Source organism: Salvelinus alpinus, chromosome 34 (assembly GCF_045679555.1).
Source record: "Salvelinus alpinus chromosome 34, SLU_Salpinus.1, whole genome shotgun sequence".
Classification (NCBI taxonomy): domain Eukaryota; kingdom Metazoa; phylum Chordata; class Actinopteri; order Salmoniformes; family Salmonidae; genus Salvelinus; species Salvelinus alpinus.
In genome coordinates this window covers 3173881-3199318 of record NC_092119.1, presented here as the reverse complement: position 1 = coordinate 3199318, position 25438 = coordinate 3173881, and the positions used below count along the sequence as shown (strand labels likewise).

Here is a 25438-nt window from a genome sequence, read left to right as displayed (position 1 = left end):
AAAACGGGCCTCCTCTTCTCCCCTCCTCTTTCTAAAACGAGCCCCTCTTCTCTCCCCCTCTTTCTAAAACACGCCCCTCTTCTCTCCTCCTCTTTCTAAAACGAGCCCCTCTTCTCCCCTCCTCTTTCTAAAACGGGCCTCCTCTTCTCTCCCCCTCTTTCTAAAACGAGCCCCTCTTCTCTCCCCCTCTTTCTAAAACGAGCCCCTCTTCTCTCCTCCTCTTTCTAAAACGAGCCCCTCTTCTCCCCTCCTCTTTCTAAAACGGGCCTCCTCTTCTCTCGTCCTCTTTCTAAAACGAGCCCCTCTCCTCCTCTTTCTGAAACGCGCCCCTCTCCTCTCCTCCTCTTTCTAAAACGAGCCCCTCTCCTCCTCTTTCTGAAACGAGCACCTCTTCTCTCCTCCTCTTTCTAAAACGAGCCCCTCTTCTCTCCTCCTCTTTCTAAAACGAGCCCCTCTTCTCTCCTCCTCTTTCTAAAACGCGCCCCTCTTCTCCCCTCCTCTTTCTAAAACGCGCCCCTCTTCTCTCCTCCTCTTTCTAAAACGAGCCCCTCTTCTCTCCTCCTCTTTCTAAAACGCGCCCCTCTTCTCCCCTCCTCTTTCTAAAACGCGCCCCTCTTCTCACCTCCTCTTTCTAAAACGCGCCCCTCTTCTCCCCTCCTCTTTCTAAAACGCGCCCCTCTTCTCCCCTCCTCTTTCTAAAACGCGCCCCTCTTCTCCCCTCCTCTTTCTAAAACGCGCCCCTCTTCTCTCCTCCTCTTTCTAAAACGCGCCCCTCTCCTCCTCTTTCTAAAACGAGCCCCTCTTCTCTCCTCCTCTTTCTAAAACGCGCCCCTCTTCTCCCCTCCTCTTTCTAAAACGCGCCCCTCTTCTCCCCTCCTCTTTCTAAAACGCGCCCCTCTTCTCACCTCCTCTTTCTAAAACGAGCCCCTCTTCTCTCGTCCTCTTTCTAAAACGAACCCCTCTTCTCTCGTCCTCTTTCTAAAACGAGCCCCTCTTCTCTCGTCCTCTTTCTAAAACGAGCGCCTCTTCTCTCCCCCTCTTTCTAAAACGAGCTCCTCTTCTCTCCCCCTCTTTCTAAAACGAGCCCCTCTTCTCTCCCCCTCTTTCTAAAACGAGCCCCTCTTCTCCCCTCCTCTTTCTAAAACGAGCCCCTCTTCTCTCCTCCTCTTTCTAAAACGAGCCCCTCTTCTCCCCTCCTCTTTCTAAAACGAGCCCCTCTTCTCTCCTCCTCTTTCTAAAACGAGCCCCTCTTCTCTCCTCCTCTTTCTAAAACGCGCCCCTCTTCTCCCCTCCTCTTTCTAAAACGCGCCCCTCTTCTCCCCTCCTCTTTCTAAAACGCGCCCCTCTTCTCCCCTCCTCTTTCTAAAACGCGCCCCTCTTCTCTCCTCCTCTTTCTAAAACGAGCCCCTCTTCTCTCGTCCTCTTTCTAAAACGAACGCCTCTTCTCTCGTCCTCTTTCTAAAACGAGCCCCTCTTCTCTCCTCCTCTTTCTAAAACGAGCCCCTCTTCTCTCCTCCTCTTTCTAAAACGCGCCCCTCTTCTCCCCTCCTCTTTCTAAAACGCGCCCCTCTTCTCCCCTCCTCTTTCTAAAACGCGCCCCTCTTCTCACCTCCTCTTTCTAAAACGCGCACCTCTTCTCCCCTCCTCTTTCTAAAACGCGCCCCTCTTCTCCCCTCCTCTTTCTAAAACGCGCCCCTCTTCTCTCCTCCTCTTTCTAAAACGCGCCCCTCTCCTCCTCTTTCTAAAACGAGCCCCTCTTCTCTCCTCCTCTTTCTAAAACGCGCCCCTCTTCTCCCCTCCTCTTTCTAAAACGCGCCCCTCTTCTCCCCTCCTCTTTCTAAAACGCGCCCCTCTTCTCACCTCCTCTTTCTAAAACGAGCCCCTCTTCTCTCGTCCTCTTTCTAAAACGAACCCCTCTTCTCTCGTCCTCTTTCTAAAACGAGCCCCTCTTCTCTCGTCCTCTTTCTAAAACGCGCCCCTCTTCTCACCTCCTCTTTCTAAAACGAGCCCCTCTTCTCTCGTCCTCTTTCTAAAACGAACCCCTCTTCTCTCGTCCTCTTTCTAAAACGAGCCCCTCTTCTCTCGTCCTCTTTCTAAAACGAGCCCCTCTTCTCTCGTCCTCTTTCTAAAACGAGCCCCTCTTCTCTCCTCCTCTTTCTAAAACGAGCCCCTCTCCTCCTCTTTCTAAAAACTGAGCCCCTCTCCTCCTCTTTCTAAAACTGAGCCCCTCTCCTCCTCTTTCTAAAACTGAGCCCCTCTCCTCCTCTTTCTAAAACTGAGCCCCTCTCCTCCTCTTTCTAAAACTGAGCCCCTCTCCTCCTCTTTCTAAAACTGAGCCCCTCTCCTCCTCTTTCTAAAACTGAGCCCCTCTCCTCCTCTTTCTAAAACTGAGCCCCCTCTCCTCCTCTTTCTAAAACTGAGCCCCCTCTCCTCCTCTTTCTAAAACTGAGCCCCCTCTCCTCCTCTTTCTAAAACGGAGCCCCTCTCCTCCTCTTTCTAAAACGGAGCCCCTCTCCTCCTCTTTCTAAAACGGAGCCCCTCTCCTCCTCTTTCTAAAACGGAGCCCCTCTCCTCCTCTTTCTAAAACCGAGCCCCTCTCCTCCTCTTTCTAAAACCGAGCCCCTCTCCTCCTCTTTCTAAAACGGAGCCCCTCTCCTCCTCTTTCTAAAACGGAGCCCCTCTCCTCCTCTTTCTAAAACGGAGCCCCTCTCCTCCTCTTTCTAAAACCGAGCCCCTCTCCTCCTCTTTCTAAAACCGAGCCCCTCTCCTCCTCTTTCTAAAACGGAGCCCCTCTCCTCCTCTTTCTAAAACGGAGCCCCTCTCCTCCTCTTTCTAAAACGGAGCCCCTCTCCTCCTCTTTCTAAAACGGAGCCCCTCTCCTCCTCTTTCTAAAACTGAGCCCCTCTCCTCCTCTTTCTAAAACGGAGCCCCTCTCCTCCTCTTTCTAAAACGGAGCCCCTCTCCTCCTCTTTCTAAAACGGAGCCCCTCTCCTCCTCTTTCTAAAACCGAGCCCCTCTCCTCCTCTTTCTAAAACTGAGCCCCTCTCCTCCTCTTTCTAAACCGAACTCTCTCTGGGTCTCTGACGTTTGTCCCCATCGTCCCTATCTCTTCCAGGTGCAGCTGCAGGTGCACCCCAACCTGTCGGCCAAGGAGGGAGCTCTGCAGCACATTGAAGAGCTGATCCTGCAGCTGCTCAGCATGCTGTGTGTGGCCCAGCCACGGTCTGTACAGGATGTGGAGGAGCGTGTCCAGAAGACCTTCCCCCACCCCATAGATAAATGGGCCATAGCTGACGCCCAGTCGGCCATTGAGAAGAGGAAGAGGAGGAACCCTCTACTGCTCCCCGTGGATAAGATACACCCTCTACTCAAGGTACATATCCCCCTTAACAGGGCTCAAATGAGAAACAAATCACTGGCACCACAAGACATTTAGAAGCTCCAGAAAATCCCCCTAACTCTAAACCCCCCCCCCCCCCCCCCTCTCTCCTCTCTAACTCTAAACCCCCCCCCCCCTCTCTCCTCTCCTCCCTAACTCTAAACCCCCCCCCCTCTCTCCTCTCCTCCCTAACTCTAAACCCCCCTCTCTCTCTCCTCTCCTCCCTAACTCTAAACCCCCCTCTCTCTCTCCTCTCCTCCCTAACTCTAAACCTCTCCTCTCTCCTCCCTAACTCTAAACCCCCCCTCTCTCTCCTCCCTAACTCTAAACCCCCCCTCTCTCTCCTCCCTAACTCTAATCCCCCCCTCTCTCTCCTCCCTAACTCTAAACCCCCCCTCTCTCTCCTCCCTAACTCTAAACCCCCCCTCTCTCTCCTCCCTAACTCTAAACCCCCCCTCTCTCTCCTCCCTAACTCTAAACCCCCCTCTCTCCTCTCCTCCGTAACTCTAAACCCCCTCTCTCCTCTCCTCTCTCCTCCCTAACTCTAAACCCCCTCTCTCCTCTCCTCTCTCCTCCCTAACTCTAAACCCCCTCTCTCCTCTCCTCTCCTCCCTAACTCTAAACCCCCCCTCTCTCTCCTCCCTAACTCTAAACCCCCCCCTCTCTCTCCTCTCTCCTCCCTAACTCTAAACCCCCCCTCTCTCTCCTCCCTAACTCTAAACCCCCCCTCTCTCTCCTCCCTAACTCTAAACCCCCCCTCTCTCTCCTCCCTAACTCTAAACCCCCCTCTCTCTCCTCTCCTCCCTAACTCTAAACCCCCCCCTCTCTCTCTCCTCCCTAACTCTAAACCCCCCTCTCTCTCCTCTCCTCCCTAACTCTAAACCCCCCTCTCTCTCCTCTCCTCCCTAACTCTAAACCCCCCTCTCTCCTCTCTCCTCCCTAACTCTAAACCCCCCTCTCTCTCCTCTCCTCCCTAACTCTAAACCCCCCTCTCTCTCCTCTCCTCCCTAACTCTAAACCCCCCCCCCCTCTCTCCTCCCTAACTCTAAACCCCCCCCTCTCTCTCCTCCCTAACTCTAAACCCCCCCCCTCTCTCTCCTCCCTAACTCTAACCCCCCCCCTCTCTCTCCTCCCTAACTCTAACCCCCCCCCTCTCTCTCCTCCCTAACTCTAACCCCCCCCCTCTCTCTCCTCCCTAACTCTAAACCTCTCCTCTCTCCTCCCTAACTCTAAACCCCCCCTCTCTCTCCTCCCTAACTCTAAACCCCCCCCTCTCTCTCCTCCCTAACTCTAACCCCCCCCCCTCTCTCTCCTCCCTAACTCTAACCCCCCCCCTCTCTCTCCTCCCTAACTCTAACCCCCCCCCTCTCTCTCCTCCCTAACTCTAAACCTCTCCTCTCTCCTCCCTAACTCTAAACCCCCCCTCTCTCTCCTCCCTAACTCTAAACCCCCCCCTCTCTCTCCTCTCTCCTCCCTAACTCTAAACCCCCCCTCTCTCTCCTCTCTCCTCCCTAACTCTAAACCCCCCCCTCTCTCTCCTCTCTCCTCCCTAACTCTAACCCCCCCCTCTCTCTCCTCCCTAACTCTAAACCCCCCCTCTCTCTCCTCCCTAACTCTAAACCCCCCTCTCTCTCCTCCCTAACTCTAAACCCCCCCTCTCTCTCCTCCCTAACTCTAAACCCCCCCTCTCTCTCCTCCCTAACTCTAAACCCCCCCTCTCTCTCCTCCCTAACTCTAAACCCCCCCTCTCTCTCCTCCCTAACTCTAAACCCCCCCCTCTCTCTCCTCCCTAACTCTAAACCCCCCCCTCTCTCTCCTCCCTAACTCTAAACCCCCCCTCTCTCTCCTCCCTAACTCTAAACCCCCCCCTCTCTCTCCTCTCCTCTCTCCTCCCTAACTCTACCCCCCCCCTCTCTCTCCTCTCCTCTCTCCTCCCTAACTCTAAACCCCCCTCTCTCTCCTCTCCTCCCTAACTCTAAACCCCCCCCTCTCTCCTCCCTAACTCTAAACCCCCCCTCTCTCTCCTCCCTAACTCTAAACCCCCCCTCTCTCTCCTCCCTAACTCTAAACCCCCCCTCTCTCTCCTCCCTAACTCTAAACCCCCCCTCTCTCTCCTCCCTAACTCTAAACCCCCCCCTCTCTCTCCTCCCTAACTCTAAACCCCCCCCTCTCTCTCCTCCCTAACTCTAAACCCCCCCTCTCTCTCCTCCCTAACTCTAAACCCCCCCCTCTCTCTCCTCTCCTCTCTCCTCCCTAACTCTACCCCCCCCCTCTCTCTCCTCTCCTCTCTCCTCCCTAACTCTAAACCCCCCTCTCTCTCCTCTCCTCCCTAACTCTAAACCCCCCCCTCTCTCCTCTCTAACTCTAAACCCCCCCCTCTCTCCTCTCCTCCCTAACTCTAAACCCCCCTCTCTCCTCTCCTCCCTAACTCTAAACCCCCCCCTCTCTCCTCTCCTCCCTAACTCTAAACCCCCCCCTCTCTCCTCTCCTCCCTAACTCTAAACCCCTCCCTCTCTCTCCTCTCCTCCCTAACTCTAAACCCCCCCCTCTCTCCTCTCCTCCCTAACTCTAAACCTCCCTCTCTCTCCTCTCTCCTCCCTAACTCTAAACCTCCCTCTCTCTCCTCTCTCCTCCCTACCTCTAAACATCCCTCTCTCTCCTCTCTCCTCCCTAACTCTAAACCCCCCCCCCTCTCTCTCCTCTCTCCTCCCTAACTCTAAACCCCCCCCCCTCTCTCTCCTCTCCTCCCTAACTTTAAACCCCCCCTCTCTCTCCTCTCTAACCCCCCCCCCCCCTGTTTGTCGTGTCAACAGGAGGTGCTGGGTTATAAAATAGACTACCACGTCTGCCTCTACATCGTGGCGGTGCTAGAGTACATATCGGCTGACATCCTGAAGCTAGCAGGAAACTACGTTGGTAACATCAGACACTATGAGATCAGCCAGCAAGACATCAAGGTGTCCATGTGTGCAGACAAGGTAGGAAACATACCATCTGTCTGCGTCTTGCTGTCTGTCTGCGTCTGTCTGCGTCTAGCTGTCTGTCTGCGTCTAGCTGTCTGCGTCTAGCTGTCTCTGTCTGTCTGCGTCTAGCTGTCTGCGTCTAGCTGTCTCTCTGTCTGTGTGTGTGTTTTTGCATCTCTCGTTCACCTTCAATTCCAATCCACTCTGAAGTCGGTAGATATATTCTATGGTCCTGGTTGACTTGCTCACCTGTCTCTGTCCCAGGTGTTGGACGTGTCTGACCTGATGTCTCTGTGTCCGTCCCAGGTGTTGGACATGTCTGACCTGATGTCTCTGTGTCCGTCCCAGGTGTTGGACATGTCTGACCTGATGTCTCTGTGTCCGTCCCAGGTGTTGGACATGTCTGACCTGATGTCTCTGTGTCCGTCCCAGGTGTTGGACATGTCTGACCTGATGTCTCTGTGTCCGTCCCAGGTGTTGGACATTACTGACCTGATGTCTCTGTGTCCGTCCCAGGTGTTGGACGTGTCTGACCTGATGTCTCTGTGTCCGTCCCAGGTGTTGGACGTGTCTGACCTGATGTCTCTGTGTCCGTCCCAGGTGTTGGACGTGTCTGACCTGATGTCTCTGTGTCCGTCCCAGGTGTTGGACGTGTCTGACCTGATGTCTCTGTGTCCGTCCCAGGTGTTGGACGTGTCTGACCTGATGTCTCTGTTGCAGGTCCTAATGGACATGTCTGACCTGATGTCTCTGTTGCAGGTCCTAATGGACATGTCTGACCTGATGTCTCTGTCTCAGGTCCTAATGGACATGTCTGACCTGATGTCTCTGTTGCAGGTCCTAATGGACATGTCTGACCTGATGTCTCTGTTGCAGGTCCTAATGGACATGTCTGACCTGATGTCTCTGTGTCCGTCCCAGGTGTTGGACGTGTCTGACCTGATGTCTCTGTTGCAGGTCCTAATGGACATGTCTGACCTGATGTCTCTGTTGCAGGTCCTAATGGACATGTCTGACCTGATGTCTCTGTTGCAGGTCCTAATGGACATGTCTGACCTGATGTCTCTGTTGCAGGTCCTAATGGACATGTCTGACCTGATGTCTCTGTTGCAGGTCCTAATGGACATGTCTGACCTGATGTCTCTGTTGCAGGTCCTAATGGACATGTCTGACCTGATGTCTCTGTTGCAGGTCCTAATGGACATGTCTGACCTGATGTCTCTGTTGCAGGTCCTAATGGACATGTCTGACCTGATGTCTCTGTTGCAGGTCCTAATGGACATGTCTGACCTGATGTCTCTGTTGCAGGTCCTAATGGACATGTTTGACCTGATGTCTCTGTCCGTCCCAGGTGTTGGACATGTCTGACCTGATGTGTCCGTCCCAGGTGTTGGACATGTCTGACCTGATGTCTCTGTTGCAGGTCCTAATGGACATGTCTGACCTGATGTCTCTGTTGCAGGTCCTAATGGACATGTTTGACCTGATGTCTCTGTCTCAGGTCCTAATGGACATGTCTGACCTGATGTCTCTGTTGCAGGTCCTAATGGACATGTCTGACCTGATGTCTCTGTTGCAGGTCCTAATGGACATGTCTGACCTGATGTCTCTGTTGCAGGTCCTAATGGACATGTTTGACCAGGACGAGGACATCGGTCTGGTGTCTCAGTGTACGGAGGAGCCGTCATCGTCCGGGGAGCTGACCTACGACGACCTGGTGCGCCTGGAGATCGCAGAGGAGCGTCAGTACCTGCGGGAGCTCGACCTCATCATCAAGGTGTTCCGACATCACTTCCTGTTCAACAACAAGATCTTCACGCCTCAGGTGAGAACAGTAAAAGTGTAACTGCTTATAGACACCTCGGTTGGAAACAGTATAACAGCTTATAGACACCTCGGGTGGAAACAGTGTAACTGCTTATAGACACCTCGGGTGGAAACAGTATAACAGCTTATAGACACCTCGGGTGGAAACAGTATAACAGCTTATAGACACCTCGGGTGGAAACAGTGTAACTGCTTATAGACACCTCGGGTGGAAACAGTATAACAGCTTATAGACGCCTCACAACTGCTTATAGACACCTCGGGGTGGAAACAGTATAACAGCTTATAGACACCTCGGGTGGAAACAGTATAACAGCTTATAGACACCTCGGGGTGTAAACAGTATAACAGCTTATAGACACCTAGGGGTGGAAACAGTATAACAGCTTATAGACACCTCGGGTGGAAACAGTATAACAGCTTATAGACACCTAGGGGTGGAAACAGTATAACAGCTTATAGACACCTCAGGTGGAAACAGTATAACAGCTTATAGACACCTCGTGTGGAAACAGTATACCAGGTTATAGACACCTCGGGTGGAAACAGTATAACAGGTTATAGACACCTCGGGTGGAAACAGTATAACAGCTTATAGACACCTCGGGTGGAAACAGTGTAACAGCTTATAGACACCTCGGGTGGAAACAGTATAACAGCTTATAGACACCTCGGGTGGAAACAGTGTAACAGCTTATAGACACCTCGGGTGGAAACAGTGTAACAGCTTATAGACACCTCATAACTGCTTATAGACACCTCGGGTGGAAACAGTGTACCTGCTTATAGACACCTCATAACTGCTTATAGACACCTCGGGTGGAAACAGTATAACAGCTTATAGACACCTCGGGTGGAAACAGTATAACAGCTTATAGACACCTCGTGTGGAAACAGTATACCAGGTTATAGACACCTCGGGTGGAAACAGTATAACAGGTTATAGACACCTCGGGTGGAAACAGTATAACAGCTTATAGACACCTCGGGTGGAAACAGTATAACAGCTTATAGACACCTCGGGTGGAAACAGTATAACAGCTTATAGACACCTCGGGTGGAAACAGTGTAACAGCTTATAGACACCTCATAACTGCTTATAGACACCTCGGGTGGAAACAGTGTACCTGCTTATAGACACCTCATAACTGCTTATAGACACCTCGGGTGGAAACAGTATAACAGCTTATAGACACCTCGGGTGGAAACAGTGTAACAGCTTATAGACACCTCGGGTGGAAACAGTGTACCTGCTTAGACACCTCATAACTGCTTATAGACACCTCGGGTGGAAACAGTATAACAGCTTATAGACACCTCATAACTGCTTATAGACACCTCGGGTGGAAACAGTGTAACAGCTTATAGACACCTCGGGTGGAAACAGTGTAACAGCTTATAGACACCTAGGGGTGGAAACAGTGTACCTGCTTATAGACACCTCATAACTGCTTATAGACACCTTGGGTGGAAACAGTATAACAGCTTATAGACACCTCGGGTGGAAACAGTATAACAGCTTATAGACACCTTGGGTGGAAACAGTGTAACAGCTTATAGACACCTCGGGTGGAAACAGTATAACAGCTTATAGACACCTAGGGGTGGAAACAGTATAACTGCTTATAGACACCTCGGGTGGAAACAGTATAACAGCTTATAGACACCTCGGGTGGAAACAGTATAACAGCTTATAGACACCTCGGGTGGAAACAGTATAACAGCTTATAGACACCTCAGGTGGAAACAGTGTATACATGCTTATAGACACCTCAGGTGGAAACAGTATAACTGCTTATAGACACCTCATAACTGCTTATAGACACCTCGGGTGGAAACAGTATAAATGCTTATAGACACCTCATAACAGCTTATAGACACCTCGGGTGGAAACAGTATAAATGCTTATAGACACCTCATAACTGCTTATAGACACCTCGGGTGGAAACAGTATAAATGCTTATAGACACCTCAACTGCTTATAGACACCTCGGGTGGAAACAGTATAAATGCTTATAGACACCTCATAACTGCTTATAGACACCTCGGGTGGAAACAGTATAAATGCTTATAGACACCTCATAACTGTTTATAGACACCTCGGGTGGAAACAGTATAAATGCTTATAGACACCTCATAACTGCTTATAGACACCTCGGGTGGAAACAGTATAAATGCTTATAGACACCTCATAACTGCTTATAGACACCTCGGGTGGAAACAGTATAACAGCTTATAGACACCTCATAACTGCTTATAGACACCTCGGATGGAAACAGTAGCTGGGTTATAAACAGCTTGTTGGTGTTTGTTTCCTTGTTCCTTGTCAATCATTGACTCAATGGTGAAATTATCATTATGACAATATCTTTAATTAAACTATTCAAAAACCTTTTATTAATTGCAATTGCAGACAGAAGTTGACAAATAGGAACATAGCACGCGTGTTTCCCGAGTAAGTTCTGCATCAAAGAAAAAGTGTCCAAGTTTATTTTATAGTGGAATGTCTGACTAAAATAAATCTCTTGTCTCTGACACTTCCCTGCAGAGTTCTGTCTTCAAAGTCACACATTTCTCAGACAGTTTCTTCATAAGATGCAGAGAGACTAGAAAAGTACTGTGAAACAATATTAAACCTCATAATGTGTATATATATATATATACATTATGAGGTATTGTTTCACAGTACTTTTCTAGTATATATATATATACACTGCTCAAAAAAATAAAGGGAACACTTAAACAACACAATGTAACTCCAAGTCAATCACACTTCTGTGAAATCAAACTGTCCACTTAGGAAGCAACACTGATTGACAATAAATTTCACATGCTGTTGTGCAAATGGAATAGACAAAAGGTGGAAATTATAGGCAATTAGTAAGACACCCCCAATAAAGGAGTGGTTCTGCAGGTGGTGACCACCGACCACTTCTGAGTTCCTATGCTTCCTGGCTGATGTTTTGGTCACTTTTGAATGCTGGCGGTGCTTTCACTCTAGTGGTAGCATGAGACGGAGTCTACAACCCACACAAGTGGCTCAGGTAGTGCAGTTCATCCAGGATGGCACATCAATGCGAGCTGTGGCAAAAAGGTTTGCTGTGTCTGTCAGCGTAGTGTCCAGAGCATGGAGGCGCTACCAGGAGACAGGCCAGTACATCAGGAGACGTGGAGGAGGCCGTAGGAGGGCAACAACCCAGCAGCAGGACCGCTACCTCCGCCTTTGTGCAAGGAGGTGCACTGCCAGAGCCCTGCAAAATGACCTCCAGCAGGCCACAAATGTGCACCTTTTGTCTATTCTATTCCATTTGCACAACAGCATGTGAAATGTATTGTCAATCAGTGTTGCTTCCTAAGTGGACAGTTTGATTTCACAGAAGTGTGATTGACTTGGAGTTACATTGTGTTGTTTAAGTGTTCCCTTTATTTTTTTGAGCAGTGTATATATATATATATATTATATGTGTTAATCTGTAGTCTAGGACCCTATAAATGTGAGGAGGGAGGGGTCTTATAGCCCCTCCCCTTCTATTAATACAACATAAGCATAATCAATTATTATGATACAGTTTAAATGTATTTGGCTAAGGTGAATGGGAACTTGCGACTTCAACTGTATATTCGAACAGTCAGCTGAGTCATATTTTAGAATAGTCTTAGTTGTATATATTCGAACATTGTTGAGTCGTATACTGTACCAGTCAAAAGTTTGGACACACCGCTACTCACTCAAGGATTTTTCTTAATATTTACTATTTTCTACATTGTAGAATAATAGTGAAGACATCAAAACTATGTAATAACACATATGGAATCATGTAGTAACCTAAAAAGTGTTAAACAAATCAAAATACATCTTAGATTTGAGATTCTTCAAAGGATCCACCCTTTGCCTTGATGACAGCTTTGCACACTCTTGGCATTCTCTCAACCAGCTTCATGAGGTAGTCACCCGGAATGCATTTTAATTAACAGGTGTGAATTTCTTTCCATCCTAATGCGTTTGAGCCAATCAGTTGTGTTGTGACAAGGTAGGGGTTGGACGTTAAACACACCGCAAGGCTGTGTAAGGGGCTCCCGAGTGGCACAGCAGTCTAAGACACTGCATCTTACCGATTTTGTTATGAAATCGGCCCTAATTAATCGGCCATGCTACTCTAATTGTCTCTATACCCATCATGAGGTTGCTACAACCTAGACTATGAATGAACGTTTACAACGTAGGTGCACACAGGTCGAGAGGAACAGTCTACTAAGTCGTGTATGTATTAGGACAGAGGCCTGTTTACAAACAGTCAGTCAGTTTACCAACATTTTGACCATACATCAAAGCCATTTTCAGCCAACTCCAGTGTTAGACCGTTACGACTGAACTACCGTAATCAGCTAACTGGCTAATCTGGAGCTGCTGTGATGTGAAATGCTTGGGTAGACCTTCATAATCTCCCCGTGGACCGTCATAATCTCCCCGTGGACCGTCACAATCTCCCCGCGGACCTTCACAATCTCCCCGCGGACCTTCACAATCTCCCCGCGGACCTTCACAATCTCCCCGCGGACCTTCACAATCTCCCCGCGGACCTTCACAATCTCCCCGCGGACCTTCACAATCTCCCCGCGGACCTTCACAATCTCCCCCCGGACCTTCACAATCACCCCGAGGACCTTCACAATCTCCCCGCGGACCTTCACAATCTCCCCGCGGACCTTCACAATCTCCCCGCGGACCGTCACAATCTCCCCGCGGACCGTCACAATCTCCCCGCGGACCGTCACAATCTCCCCGCGGACCGTCACAATCTCTCCGCGGACCGTCATAATCTCCCCGCGGACCGTCATAATCTCCCCGCGGACCTTCACAATCACCCCGCGGACCTTCACAATCACCCCGCGGACCTTCACAATCACCCCGCGGACCTTCACAATCACCCCGCGGACCTTCACAATCACCCCGAGGACCTTCACAATCACCCCGCGGACCTTCACAATCACCCCGCGGACCTTCACAATCTCCCCGCGGACCTTCACAATCCCCCCGCGGACCTTCACAATCACCCCGCGGACCTTCACAATCACCCCGCGGACCTTCACAATCTCCCCGCGGACCTTCACAATCACCCCGCGGACCTTCACAATCCCCCCGCGGACCTTCACAATCACCCCGCGGACCTTCACAATCACCCCGCGGACCTTCATAATTTTCTTATGCTTCACACACAGGCTGGACATACACTATTGTATCCTAGAAGACTTTTCTGTTCTGAGACTTTTCAGAGAAGTAAAGATTTATTGTCCTGCTGCCAAAAAAAGACTTTAAAAAAACCAACAACTCGTAAACACTGAGGTTCAAATCACCAGTTTAAACACAGAACATCCCCTTTTTGTTAAAACACTGGATTGCATTTCACTTGGCTGAAGAAAAACTGAGCTGAGTGGAGAGTTTTTTGTTTTATTTAATGGTCTGCTGTGGCTTTGCCTGTTTGGGACAGACAGTGGCTAGGGTATCGTTTTGAGTCAGCACGACTATACATAATTAACTCCTAACAGAAAGCCACATCTGTTGCTCCTGCCAAAAGAAACTTAGAACTGACTGCAAAAATATCCTGGAGAAATGGCTTTGAGATGTACAGGAAGTGGTATGGGGAAAATAATGAGACGACAACCTCCATATGTGAAGGATGATATCCACTATCTAATGCCTCATCTCTTAAGGGTCGTGCGGTGTACCGTGTTTTTAGGGCAGTGCCGTGTAGCGTGTTTTTGTGGCAGTACCGTGTTTTTGGGGCAGCGCCGTGTTTTTGGGGCAGCGCCGTGTACCGTGTTTTTGGGGCAGCGCCCGTGTTTTTGGGGCAGCGCCGTGTACCGTGTTTTTGGGGCAGCGCCGTGTACCGTGTTTTTGGGGCAGCGCCGTGTACCGTGTTTTTGGGGCAGCGCCGTGTACCGTGTTTTTGGGGCAGCGCCGTGTAGCGTGTTTTTGGGGCAGCGCCGTGTAGCGTGTTTTTGGGGCAGCGCCGTGTAGCGTGTTTTTGGGGCCATGTATTTCCATTTTAAACGAACATCATGTTCCTCTCTCTCTCCCTGCAGGATGTGGAGGTTATCTTCAGTAACATTTCGGACATTCATGAGCTGACGGTCAAACTTCTGGGGCTGATAGAGGACGCAGTGGAGATGACCGCTGACACTAGTCCTCATCCTCTGGTGGGCAGCTGCTTCGAGGACCTGGCAGAGGTAGGACATCATACACAGCTAGTTCATCAATACGGTACCGGAATGTTATATTGGGAATCTAGTTCATCAATAAGATACCAGAGTGTTATATTGGGAATCTAGTTCATCAATAACCAATAAGATACCAGAGTGTTATATTGGAAATCTAGTTCATCAATACGATACCAGAGTGTTATATTGGGAATCTAGTTAATCAATAACCAATAAGATACCAGAGTGTTATATTGGAAATCTAGTTCATCAATACGGTAACGGAGTGTTATATTGGGAATCTAGTTAATCAATAACCAATAAGATACCAGAGTGTTATATTGGGAATATATTTCCAGTTAAAGGGTGTTGTGCCTGTCATAGGTACCCACAATACCTAGCTCTACGTTACACACGTTCAGCGACACTTCCTGCCTACTCCTACATTTCTTCTTCTTTCAACTCCAGGAGCAGGCGTTTGATCCGTACGAGACCCTGTCGCAGGACATCCTGTCCAGACAGTTCCACGAGCACTTCAGCAGTCTGATGGCCCGGCCTACTGTAGGACTATACTTCCAGGTAACACACACACGGTACCGGATGGCCCGGCCTACTGTAGGACTATCCTTCCAGGTAACACACACACGATACCGGATGGCCCGGCCTACTGTAGGACTATCCTTCCAGGTAACACACACACAGACGGTACCGGATGGCCCGGTCTACTGTAGGAATATACTTCCAGGTAACACACACGGTACCGGATGGCCCGGTCTACTGTAGGACTATACTTCCAGGTAACACAGACGGTACCGGATGGCCCGGTCTAATGTAGGACTATACTTCCAGGTAACACAGACGGTACCGGATGGCCCGGTCTACTGTAGGACTATACTTCCAGGTAAAACACACGGTACCGGATGGCCCGGTCTACTGTAGGACTATACTTCCAGGTAACACAGACGGTACCGGATGGCCCGGCATACTGTAGGACTATACTTCCAGGTAACACACACGGTACCGGATGGCCCGGCCTACTGTAGGACTATACTTCCAGGTAACACACACGGTACCGGATGGCCCGGTCTACTGTAGGACTATACTTCCAGGTAAAACACACGGTACCGGATGGCCCGGCCTACTGTAGGACTATACTTCCAGGTAAAACACACGGTACCGGATGGCCCGGCCTACTGTAGGACTATACTTCCAGGTAAAACACACGGTACCGGATGGCCCGGTCTACTGTAGGACTATACTTCCAGGTAAAACACACGGTACCGGATGGCCGGCCTACTGTAGGACTATACTTCCAGGTAAAACACACGGTACCGGATGGCCCGGTCTACTGTAGGACTATACTTCCAGGTAAAACACACACGGTACCGGATGACCCGGTCTACTGTAGGACTATACTTCCAGGTAAAACACACACGGTACCGGATGGCCCGGTCTACTGTAGGACTATACTTCCAGGTAACACATACACGGTACCGGATGGCCCGGTCTACTGTAGGACTATACTTCCAGGTAACACACACACGGTACCGGATGGCCCGGTCTACTGTAGGACTATACTTCCAGGTAACACACACACGGTACCGGATGGCCCGGCCTACTGTAGGACTATACTTCCAGGTAAAACACACACACAGACAGTACCGGATGGCCCGGCCCACAATAGTACCTCCAGGTAACCTAGTAGACATGCTACCTGGCACTGAGAGATTATTTCAGAGATATACAGTGGGGAGAACAAGTATTTGATACACTGCCGATTTTGCAGGTTTTCCTACTTACAAAGCATGTAGAGGTCTGTAATTTTTATCATAGGTACACTTCAACTGTGAGAGACGGAATCTAAAACAAAAATCCAGAAAATCACATTGTATGATTTTTAAGTAATTAATTTGCATATATATACTGTGTTGGTGTCTTAAACTCTCAGCTGGAAGTTGACATGGGGGTTTCCAACATGTTACATGGATAATGCAAACAATGATCTCGGGCTTACCCTTTCTGATTGGCTGTTCCGTGTCCGTAACAATGATCTCGGGCTTACCCTTTCTGATTGGCTGTTCCGTGTCCGTAACAATGATCTCTGGCTTACCCTTTCTGATTGGCTGTTCCGTGTCCGTAACAATGATCTCGGGCTTACCCTTTCTGATTGGCTGTTCCGTGTCCGTAACAATGATCGCGGGCTTACCCTTTCTGATTGGCTGTTCCGTGTCCGTAACAATGATCTCGGGCTTACCCTTTCTGATTGGCTGTTCCGTGTCCGTAACAATGATCTCGGGCTTACCCTTTCTGATTGGATGTTCCGTGTCTGTAACAATGATCTCTGGCTTACCCTTTCTGATTGGCTGTTCCGTGTCCGTAACAATGATCTCTGGCTTACCCTTTCTGATTGGATGTTCCGTGTCCGTAACAATGATCGCGGGCTTACCCTTTCTGATTGGCTGTTCCGTGTCCGTAACAATGATCTCGGGCTTACCCTTTCTGATTGGCTGTTCCGTGTCCGTAACAATGATCTCGGGCTTACCCTTTCTGATTGGCTGTTCCGTGTCCGTAACAATGATCTCGGGCTTACCCTTTCTGATTGGATGTTCCGTGTCCGTAACAATGATCTCGGGCTTACCCTTTCTGATTGGCTGTTCCGTGTCCGTAACAATGATCGCGGGCTTACCCTTTCTGATTGGCTGTTCCGTGTCCGTAACAATGATCTCGGGCTTACCCTTTCTGATTGGCTGTTCCGTGTCGGTAACAATGATCTCGGGCTTACCCTTTCTGATTGGCTGTTCCGTGTCTGTAACACTGATCTCGGGCTTACCCTTTCTGATTGGCTGTTCCGTGTCCGTAACAATGATCTCGAGCTTACCATTTCTGATTGGCTGTTCTGTGTCCGTAACAATGATCTCTGGCTTACCCTTTCTGATTGGATGTTCCGTGTTCGTAACAGGAGATATTCTAGCAGAGGGAGGGAGGGAGGGCTGATGCTAAATTCCCTAAAATATGTGAAGGACATGCTTCCTTTGTAGTTGAGTTAGTTGTCCACATTGATCTGTTGTTACCTGGACATTCCTCCCCTCAGGAAGTCAATTATTATACTAAAAACGAATGCCGTCTGGCAGCTATTCAAGACACAATGTTTGATGGTGTATTCCATCTGAGAGCGTTGAGACTGGCAAGATATAGATATGCCCTGAAATCAGGACCGTATAATACGTAGGGCTGGTAGTGTTTCTAGAGGAGGTCACAGGGAAAACTCTGCCTTTTAAATATAGTTGATGAATAGTGAGCCTCTTTGTGGGCCTGTGATGCTCTATGTTCTGATGGAACTGTCCTTCCTGGTTCTGGTCCTTTATTAGCCTCAGAGCCTCCTGTCTGGCCTGCTTCTCTGGGCTGTCTAGGCTCAGAGCCTCCTGTCTGGCCTGCTTCTCTGGGCTGTCTAGCCTCAGAGCCTCCTGTCTGGCCTGCTTCTCTGGGCTGTCTAGCCTCAGAGCCTCTGTCGAGCAGTCTCAGTCCTGATTGCCCGGAGCGGCTGTTTATTTTGAAGACTGGTTATACAGTCAGTCAGAGGGAAACTACAGGTTTGTGACTGTCTGTGAGTGTCTCTCTGACTGTCTCTGTGAGTGTGTGTCTGCCTCTGTGTCTGCCTCTGTGTCTGCCTGTGTGTCTCCTCCTGCTCTCTGTCTCCTCCTGCTCTCTGTCTCCTCCTGCTCTCTGTCTCCTCCTGCTCTCTGTCTCCTCCTGCTCTCTGTCTCCTCCTGCTCTCTCTCTCTGTCTCCTCCTGCTCTCTCTCTCTGTCTCCTCCTGCTCTCTCTCTCTGTCTCCTCCTGCTCTCTCTCTTCTCCTGCTCTCTGTCTCCTCCTGCTCTCTGTGTCCTCCTGCTCTCTCTCTCCTCCTGCTCTCTTTCTCCTCCTGCTCTCTTTCTCCTCCTGCTCTCTTTCTCCTCCTGCTCTCTTTCTCCTCCTGCTCTCTTTCTCCTCCTGCTCTCTGTCTCCTCCTGCTCTCCCTGTCTCCTCCTGCTCTCTCTGTCTCCTCCTGCTCTCTCTCTCTTTCTCTCCTTCTGCTCTCTGTCAGAGAAATGTGTCTGTGGAGCACTGAGCCACTGCACTCTGCAGTGTCTGGTATTGTGGCTAAATTACATCGCTGCTTAAAAATAGCCCATGCAGTAGGAGCCAACCAGTCGTACTGCACACTGGCCCTGCCTGCGTATCAAATGGAACCCTATTTCCTATGAGTCCTGGTCAAAAGTCATGCACTACATAGGGAATAGGGTGCACTATGGGCCTGGTTTAAAGTAGTGCACTACATAGGGAATAGGGTACCATAGGGCTCTGGTTTAAACCATAAACCAACCATCATGTTGTTGTCTCTACAGTAGTATGTAATGTGTTGTTGTCTCTCCAGTAGTATGTAATGTTGTTGTCTCTCCAGGGTAATCTGTATTGTAATGTTGTTGTCTCTCCAGGGTAATCTGTAATGTAATGTTGTTGTCTCTCCAGTAATCTGTAGTGTAATGTTGTTGTCTCTCCAGGGTAATCTGTAATGTTGTTGTCTCTCCAGTCCATAGCTGAAGGTTTCAAGGAGGCGGTTCAGTACGTTCTGCCACAGCTCATGATGGTTCCTGTATACCACTGTTTGCACTACTTTGAACTACTGCAGGTGAGTGTTTACTCACACACACACACACACACACACACACACACACACACTCTGTCTGATCCAGTAGAGACGGTCTGTTACAGACTTTGCCTAAGGATTAACCCATGTCCTACCATACCTGTATCTCTGTCCTGTTTCTCTCCTGCCTCACTTTCAGGCTTCAGGCCTTTCCAACCTGTGTGTAAGTCATGTCCCTCCCCACTCCAGTCATGTCCCTCCCCACTCCAGCCAGGTCCCCTCCCCACTCCAGCCAGGTCCCCTCCCCACTCCAGCCAGGTCCCCTCCCCACTCCAGCCAGGTCCCCTCCCCACTCCAGCCAGGTCCCCTCCCCACTCCAGCCAGGTCCCCTCCCCACTCCAGTCAGGTCCCCTCCCCACTCTAGCCATGTCCCCTCCCCACTCCAGCCAGGTCCCCTCCCCACTCCAGTCAGGTCCCCTCCCCACTCTAGCCATGTCCCCGCCCCACTCTAGCCATGTCCCCGCCCCACTCTAGCCATGTCCCCGCCCCACTCTAGCCATGTCCCCTCCCCACTCTAGCCATGTCCCCTCCCCACTCCAGTCATGTCCCTCCCCACTCCAGTCATGTCCCTCCCCACTCCAGTCATGTCCCTCCCCACTCTAGCCAGGTCCCCTCCCCACTCTAGCCATGTGCCCTCCCCACTCTAGCCATGTCCCCTCCCCACTCTAGCCAAGTGCCCTCCCCACTCCAGCCAAGTGCCCTCCCCACTCCAGCCAGGTCCCCTCCCCACTCTAGCCATGTCCCCTCCCCACTCTAGCCATGTCCCCTCCCCACTCTAGCCATGTCCCCTCCCCACTCTAGCCATGTCCCCTCCCCACTCTAGCCATGTCCCCTCCCCACTCTAGCCATGTCCCCTCCCCACTCTAGCCATGTCCCCTCCCCACTCTAGCCATGTCCCCTCCCCACTCTAGCCATGTCCCCTCCCCACTCTAGCCATGTCCCCTCCCCACTCTAGCCATGTCCCCTCCCCACTCTAGCCATGTCCCCTCCCCACTCTAGCCATGTCCCCTCCCCACTCTAGCCATGTCCCCTCCCCACTCTAGCCATGTCCCCTCCCCACTCTAGCCAAGAACCCCTCCCCACTCTAGCCAAGAACCCCTCCCCACTCTAGCCAAGAACCCCTCCCCACTCTAGCCAAGAACCCCTCCCCACTCTAGCCAAGAACCCCTCCCCACTCTAGCCAGGTCCCCTCCCCACTCTAGCCAGGTCCCCTCCCCACTCTAGCCAGGTCCCCTCCCCACTCTAGCCAGGTCCCCTCCCCACTCTAGCCATGTCCCCTCCCCACTCTAGCCAGGTCCCCTCCCCACTCTAGCCAGGTCCCCTCCCCACTCTAGCCAGGTCCCCTCCCCACTCTAGCCATGTCCCCTCCCCACTCTAGCCATGTCCCCTCCCCACTCTAGCCATGTCCCCTCCCCACTCTAGCCATGTCCCCTCCCCACTCTAGCCATGTCCCCTCCCCACTCTAGCCATGTCCCCTCCCCACTCTAGCCATGTCCCCTCCCCACTCTAGCCATGTCCCCTCCCCACTCTAGCCATGTCCCCTCCCCACTCTAGCCATGTCCCCTCCCCACTCTAGCCAAGAACCCCTCCCCACTCTAGCCAAGAACCCCTCCCCACTCTAGCCAAGAACCCCTCCCCACTCTAGCCAAGAACCCCTCCCCACTCTAGCCAAGAACCCCTCCCCACTCTAGCCAAGAACCCCTCCCCACTCTAGCCAGGTCCCCTCCCCACTCTAGCCAGGTCCCCTCCCCACTCTAGCCAGGTCCCCTCCCCACTCTAGCCAGGTCCCCTCCCCACTCTAGCCAGGTCCCCTCCCCACTCTAGCCAGGTCCCCTCCCCACTCTAGCCAGGTCCCCTCCCCACTCTAGCCAGGTCCCCTCCCCACTCTAGCCAGGTCCCCTCCCCACTCTAGCCAGGTCCCCTCCCCACTCTAGCCAGGTCCCCTCCCCACTCTAGCCAGGTCCCCTCCCCACTCTAGCCAGGTCCCCTCCCCACTCTAGCCAGGTCCCCTCCCCACTCTAGCCAGGTCCCCTCCCCACTCTAGCCAGGTCCCCTCCTCCTCACTCTAGCCAGGTCCCCTCCTCACTCTAGCCAGGTCCCCTCCTCACTCTAGCCAGGTCCCCTCCTCACTCTAGCCAGGTCCCCTCCTCACTCTAGCCAGGTCCCCTCCTCCCACTCTCAGCCAGGTCCCCTCCCCACTCTAGCCAGGTCCCCTCCCCACTCTAGCCAGGTCCCCTCCCCACTCTAGCCAGGTCCCCTCCCCACTCTAGCCAGGTCCCCTCCCCACTCTAGCCAGGTCCCCTCCCCACTCTAGCCAGGTCCCCTCCCCACTCTAGCCAGGTCCCCTCCCCACTCTAGCCAGGTCCCCTCCCCACTCTAGCCAGGTCCCCTCCCCACTCTAGCCAGGTCCCCTCCCCACTCTAGCCAGGTCCCCTCCTCACTCTAGCCAGGTCCCCTCCTCACTCTAGCCAGGTCCCCTCCTCACTCTAGCCCCTCCCCACTCTAGTCCCCTCCCCACTCTAGTCCCCTCCCCACTCTAGTCCCCTCCCCACTCTAGCCCGGTCCCCTCCCCACTCTAGCCAGGTCCCCTCCCCACTCTAGCCAGGAACCCTCCCCACTCTAGCCAGGAACCCCTCCCCACTAGCCAGGTCCCCTCCCCACTCTAGCCAGGTCCCCTCCCCACTCTAGCCAGGTCCCCTCCCCACTCTAGCCAGGTCCCCTCCCCACTCTAGCCAGGTCCCCTCCCCACTCTAGCCAGGTCCCCTCCCCACTCTAGCCATGTCATTCTATAGATGTGAGTTGATAGTTAACATCCAATATATCTAGTCTACCAGGATTAGTGCAGACAGCACCAGGTGGGCTCTACCGGTTCTACCGGGAGATTCTCTCACCTGCTGCTTGTTGTGGAATGAACCACCTCCACGGAAAGTGTGTGTGTTCCAAAATACCTTTTTATATGTCCTGTAATGAGGGAGGTGTTTTCACCAATAGGATTATTCAGGAAACATCACTAGTTTCTATCCATACTTTATAGGGAACAACTGTCCTTTTCATTCATCCACCGACAAACTTCTGTATGTGTCTAAGTTAATGACTTTATTACCCCCCCCTGCATGGGGGAAATGACATACAGTGGGGAGAACAAGTATTTGATACACTGCCGATTTTGCAGGTTTTCCTACTTACAAAGCATGTAGAGGTCTGTCATTTTTATCATAGGTACACTTCAACTGTGAGAGACGGAATCTAAAATCCAGAAAATCACATTGTATGATTTTTAAGTAATTAATTTGCATTTTATTGCATGACATAAGTATTTGACCACCTACCAACCAGTAAGAATTCCGGCTCTCACAGACCTGTTAGTTTTTCTTTAAGAAGCCCTCCTGTTCTCCACTCATTACCTGTATTAACTGCACCTGTTTGAACTCGTTACCTGTATAAAAGACACCTGTCCACACACTCAATCAAACAGACTCCAACCTCTCCACAATGGCCAAGACCAGAGAGCTGTGTAAGGACATCAGGGGTAAAATTGTAGACCTGCACAAGGCTGGGATGGGCTACAGGACAATAGGCAAGCAGCTTGGTGAGAAGGCAACAACTGTTGGCGCAATTATTAGAAAATAGAAGAAAATAGAAGAAGTTCAAGATGATGGTCAATCACCCTCGGTCTGGGGCTCCATGCAAGATCTCACCTCGTGGGGCATCAATGATCATGAGGAAGGTGAGGGATCAGCCCAGAACTACACGGCAGGACCTGGTCAATGACCTGAAGAGAGCTGGGACCACAGTCTCAAAGAAAACCATTAGTAACACACTACGCCGTCATGGATTAAAATCCTGCAGCGCACACAAGGTCCCCCTGCTCAAGCAGGCGCATGTCCAGGGCCGTCTGAAGTTTGCCAATGACCATCTGGATGATCCAGAGGAGGAATGGGAGAAGGTCATGTGGTCTGATGATTCAAAAATAGAGCTTTTTGGTCTAAACTCCACTCGCCGTGTTTGGAGGAAGAAGAAGGATGAGTACAACCCCAAGAACACCATCCCAACCGTGAAGCATGGAGGTGGAAACATCATTCTTTGGGGATGCTTTTCTGCAAAGGGGACAGGACGACTGCACCGTATTGAGGGGAGGATGGATGGGGCCATGTATTGCGAGATCTTAGCCAACAACCTCCTTCCCTCAGTAAGAGCATTGATGATGGGTCGTGGCTGGGTCTTCCAGCATGACAACGACCCGAAACACACAGCCAGGGCAACTAAGGAGTGGCTCCGTAAGAAGTATCTCAAGGTCCTGGAGTGGCCTAGCCAGTCTCCAGACCTGAACCCAATAGAAAATCTTTGGAGGGAGCTGAAATTCCGTATTGCCCAGCGACAGCCCCGAAACCTGAAGGATCTGGAGAAGGTCTGTATGGAGGAGTGGGCCAAAATCCCTGCTGCAGTGTGTGCAAACCTGGTCAAGAACTACAGGAAACGTATGATCTCTGTAATTGCAAACAAAGGATTCTGTACCAAATATTAAGTTCTGCTTTTCTGATGTATCAAATACTTATGTCATGCAATAAAATGCTAATTAATTACTTAAAAATCATACAATGCGATTTTCTGGATTTTTGTTTTAGATTCCGTCTCTCACAGTTGAAGTGTACCTATGATAAAAATTACAGACCTCTACATGCTTTGTAAGTAGGAAAACCTGCAAAATCGTCAGTGTATCAAATACTTGTTCTCCCCACTGTACATTACATCTGTGCATAGTCCGAACCTGAAGGCGCTAATGCGTCTCACCTTGTCTCCTGCGAGCAGCAGCTACAGGAGCACAGTGAGGAGCAGGATGACCGAGAAGGTCTGAAGCAGGCCATCACCGCTCTGCTCAACCTCCAGTGTAGCGTGGAACGCATCTACACCAAACATCTGCCCCGACGCAAGCCTGGGTATGAACCATTACGCCTTCACAGGACGGCCCTCTGCTGATACACGTACAGTGGTGGTCCAGAATTATCGGATCCCTTGATTTTAAAGATGAGCAAATAATACTATATAAAATTTATTTTACAAATACTGAGGGGAAAAACTCAATTCAAAAAACAATATGACATTTTATACGAATACAATTGCTCAGAGGGATACATTTAACACGTAATAAAAATAAGATGGGTGTCAAAATTATTGGATTCCCCTGGTTTCATTACTCCGGCACCCTGCCCTGGTTTCATTACTCCAGCACCCTGCCCTGGTTTCATTACTCCGGCACCCTGCCCTGGTTTCATTACTCCGGCACCCTGCCCTGGTTTCATTACTCCGGCACCCTGCCCTGGTTTCATTACTCCGTCACCCTGCCCTGGTTTCATTACTCCGTCACCCTGCCCTGGTTTCATTACTCCGGCACCCTGCCCTGGTTTCATTACTCCGGCACCCTGCCCTGGTTTCATTACTCCGGCACCCTGCCCTGGTTTCATTACTCCGTCACCCTGCCCTGGTTTCATTACTCCGTCACCCTGCCCTGGTTTCATTACTCCGTCACCCTGCCCTGGTTTCATTACTCCGTCACCCTGCCCTGGTTTCATTACTCCGTCACCCTGCCCTGGTTTCATTACTCCGTCACCCTGCCCTGGTTTCATTACTCCGGCACCTTGCCCTGGTTTCATTACTCCGGCACCCTGCCCTGGTTTCATTACTCCGGCACCCTGCCCTGGTTTCATTACTCCGGCACCCTGCCCAGGTTTCATTACTCCGGCGCCCTGCCCTGGTTTCGACACCCTGGCGCCCTGCCCTTGCCAGGATAATGACTCTGAGCCTTTTTGTAAAATGTTTTATGAGTTGGAGATCTTTCCAGATCTTTGATGTCCTTCGTCTGTGTTTATGGACTACCCTCTACAATTAAAACCACATGGGGTTTCCAATGGGGTTCAAGTCTGGAGACTGAGATGGTCATTAGAAAATCCAGATTTAGTGGTAAATTAACCATTTTCTTTGTGGATTTTGATGTGTGCTTGGGGTTATTGTTTTGCTGGAAGATCCACTCGTGGCCAAGTGTTTTTTGGTTAGAATGTCCTGGAACTGGGTAAAGTTCATGATACCGTTGACCTTAACAAGGGCCCCAGGACCAGTGGTCGGAAAATAGCCCCATAACATCAAAGATCCACCACCATATTTTACAGTAAGGCTTTTCTCAATACTGTAGGCATTGTTCTTTCAGAGGCCCAAACCATCGCTGGTGTGCGTGGCCAAAGACTAATATCTTTGTGTCCAAATGATAATAGCACCGGTTCTGGTCCAAGTACCAATGCTGTTTAGCTAACTCCAGGCGGTGCTATGGTCAGATTACATGAACATAGAGATCTTTGGCCACGCACGCCAACGGTGGGTTTGGCCTTTGAAA

At 50.9% G+C, this 25438-nt stretch overlaps 1 protein-coding gene across 2 annotated transcripts in view; it reads left to right on the top strand.

Moving 5' to 3' along the window:
• LOC139563419 (son of sevenless homolog 2-like) overlaps window positions 1-25438 on the top strand; it is a 72188-nt gene that overhangs the window by 19985 nt on the left and 26765 nt on the right. Inside the window, exons 2-8 of one of the 2 annotated variants that reach the window (XM_071382074.1) lie at window positions 3116-3373; window positions 6193-6357; window positions 7961-8167; window positions 14254-14397; window positions 14836-14946; window positions 18937-19035; window positions 23863-23990. In XM_071382074.1, the coding sequence (XP_071238175.1) occupies window positions 3116-3373; window positions 6193-6357; window positions 7961-8167; window positions 14254-14397; window positions 14836-14946; window positions 18937-19035; window positions 23863-23990 (1112 nt within the window). Of the gene's footprint in view, window positions 1-3115; window positions 3374-6192; window positions 6358-7960; window positions 8168-14253; window positions 14398-14835; window positions 14947-15651; window positions 16006-18936; window positions 19036-23862; window positions 23991-25438 lie in introns of those variants that run through there. The other variant, XM_071382075.1, reaches the window with a different exon arrangement.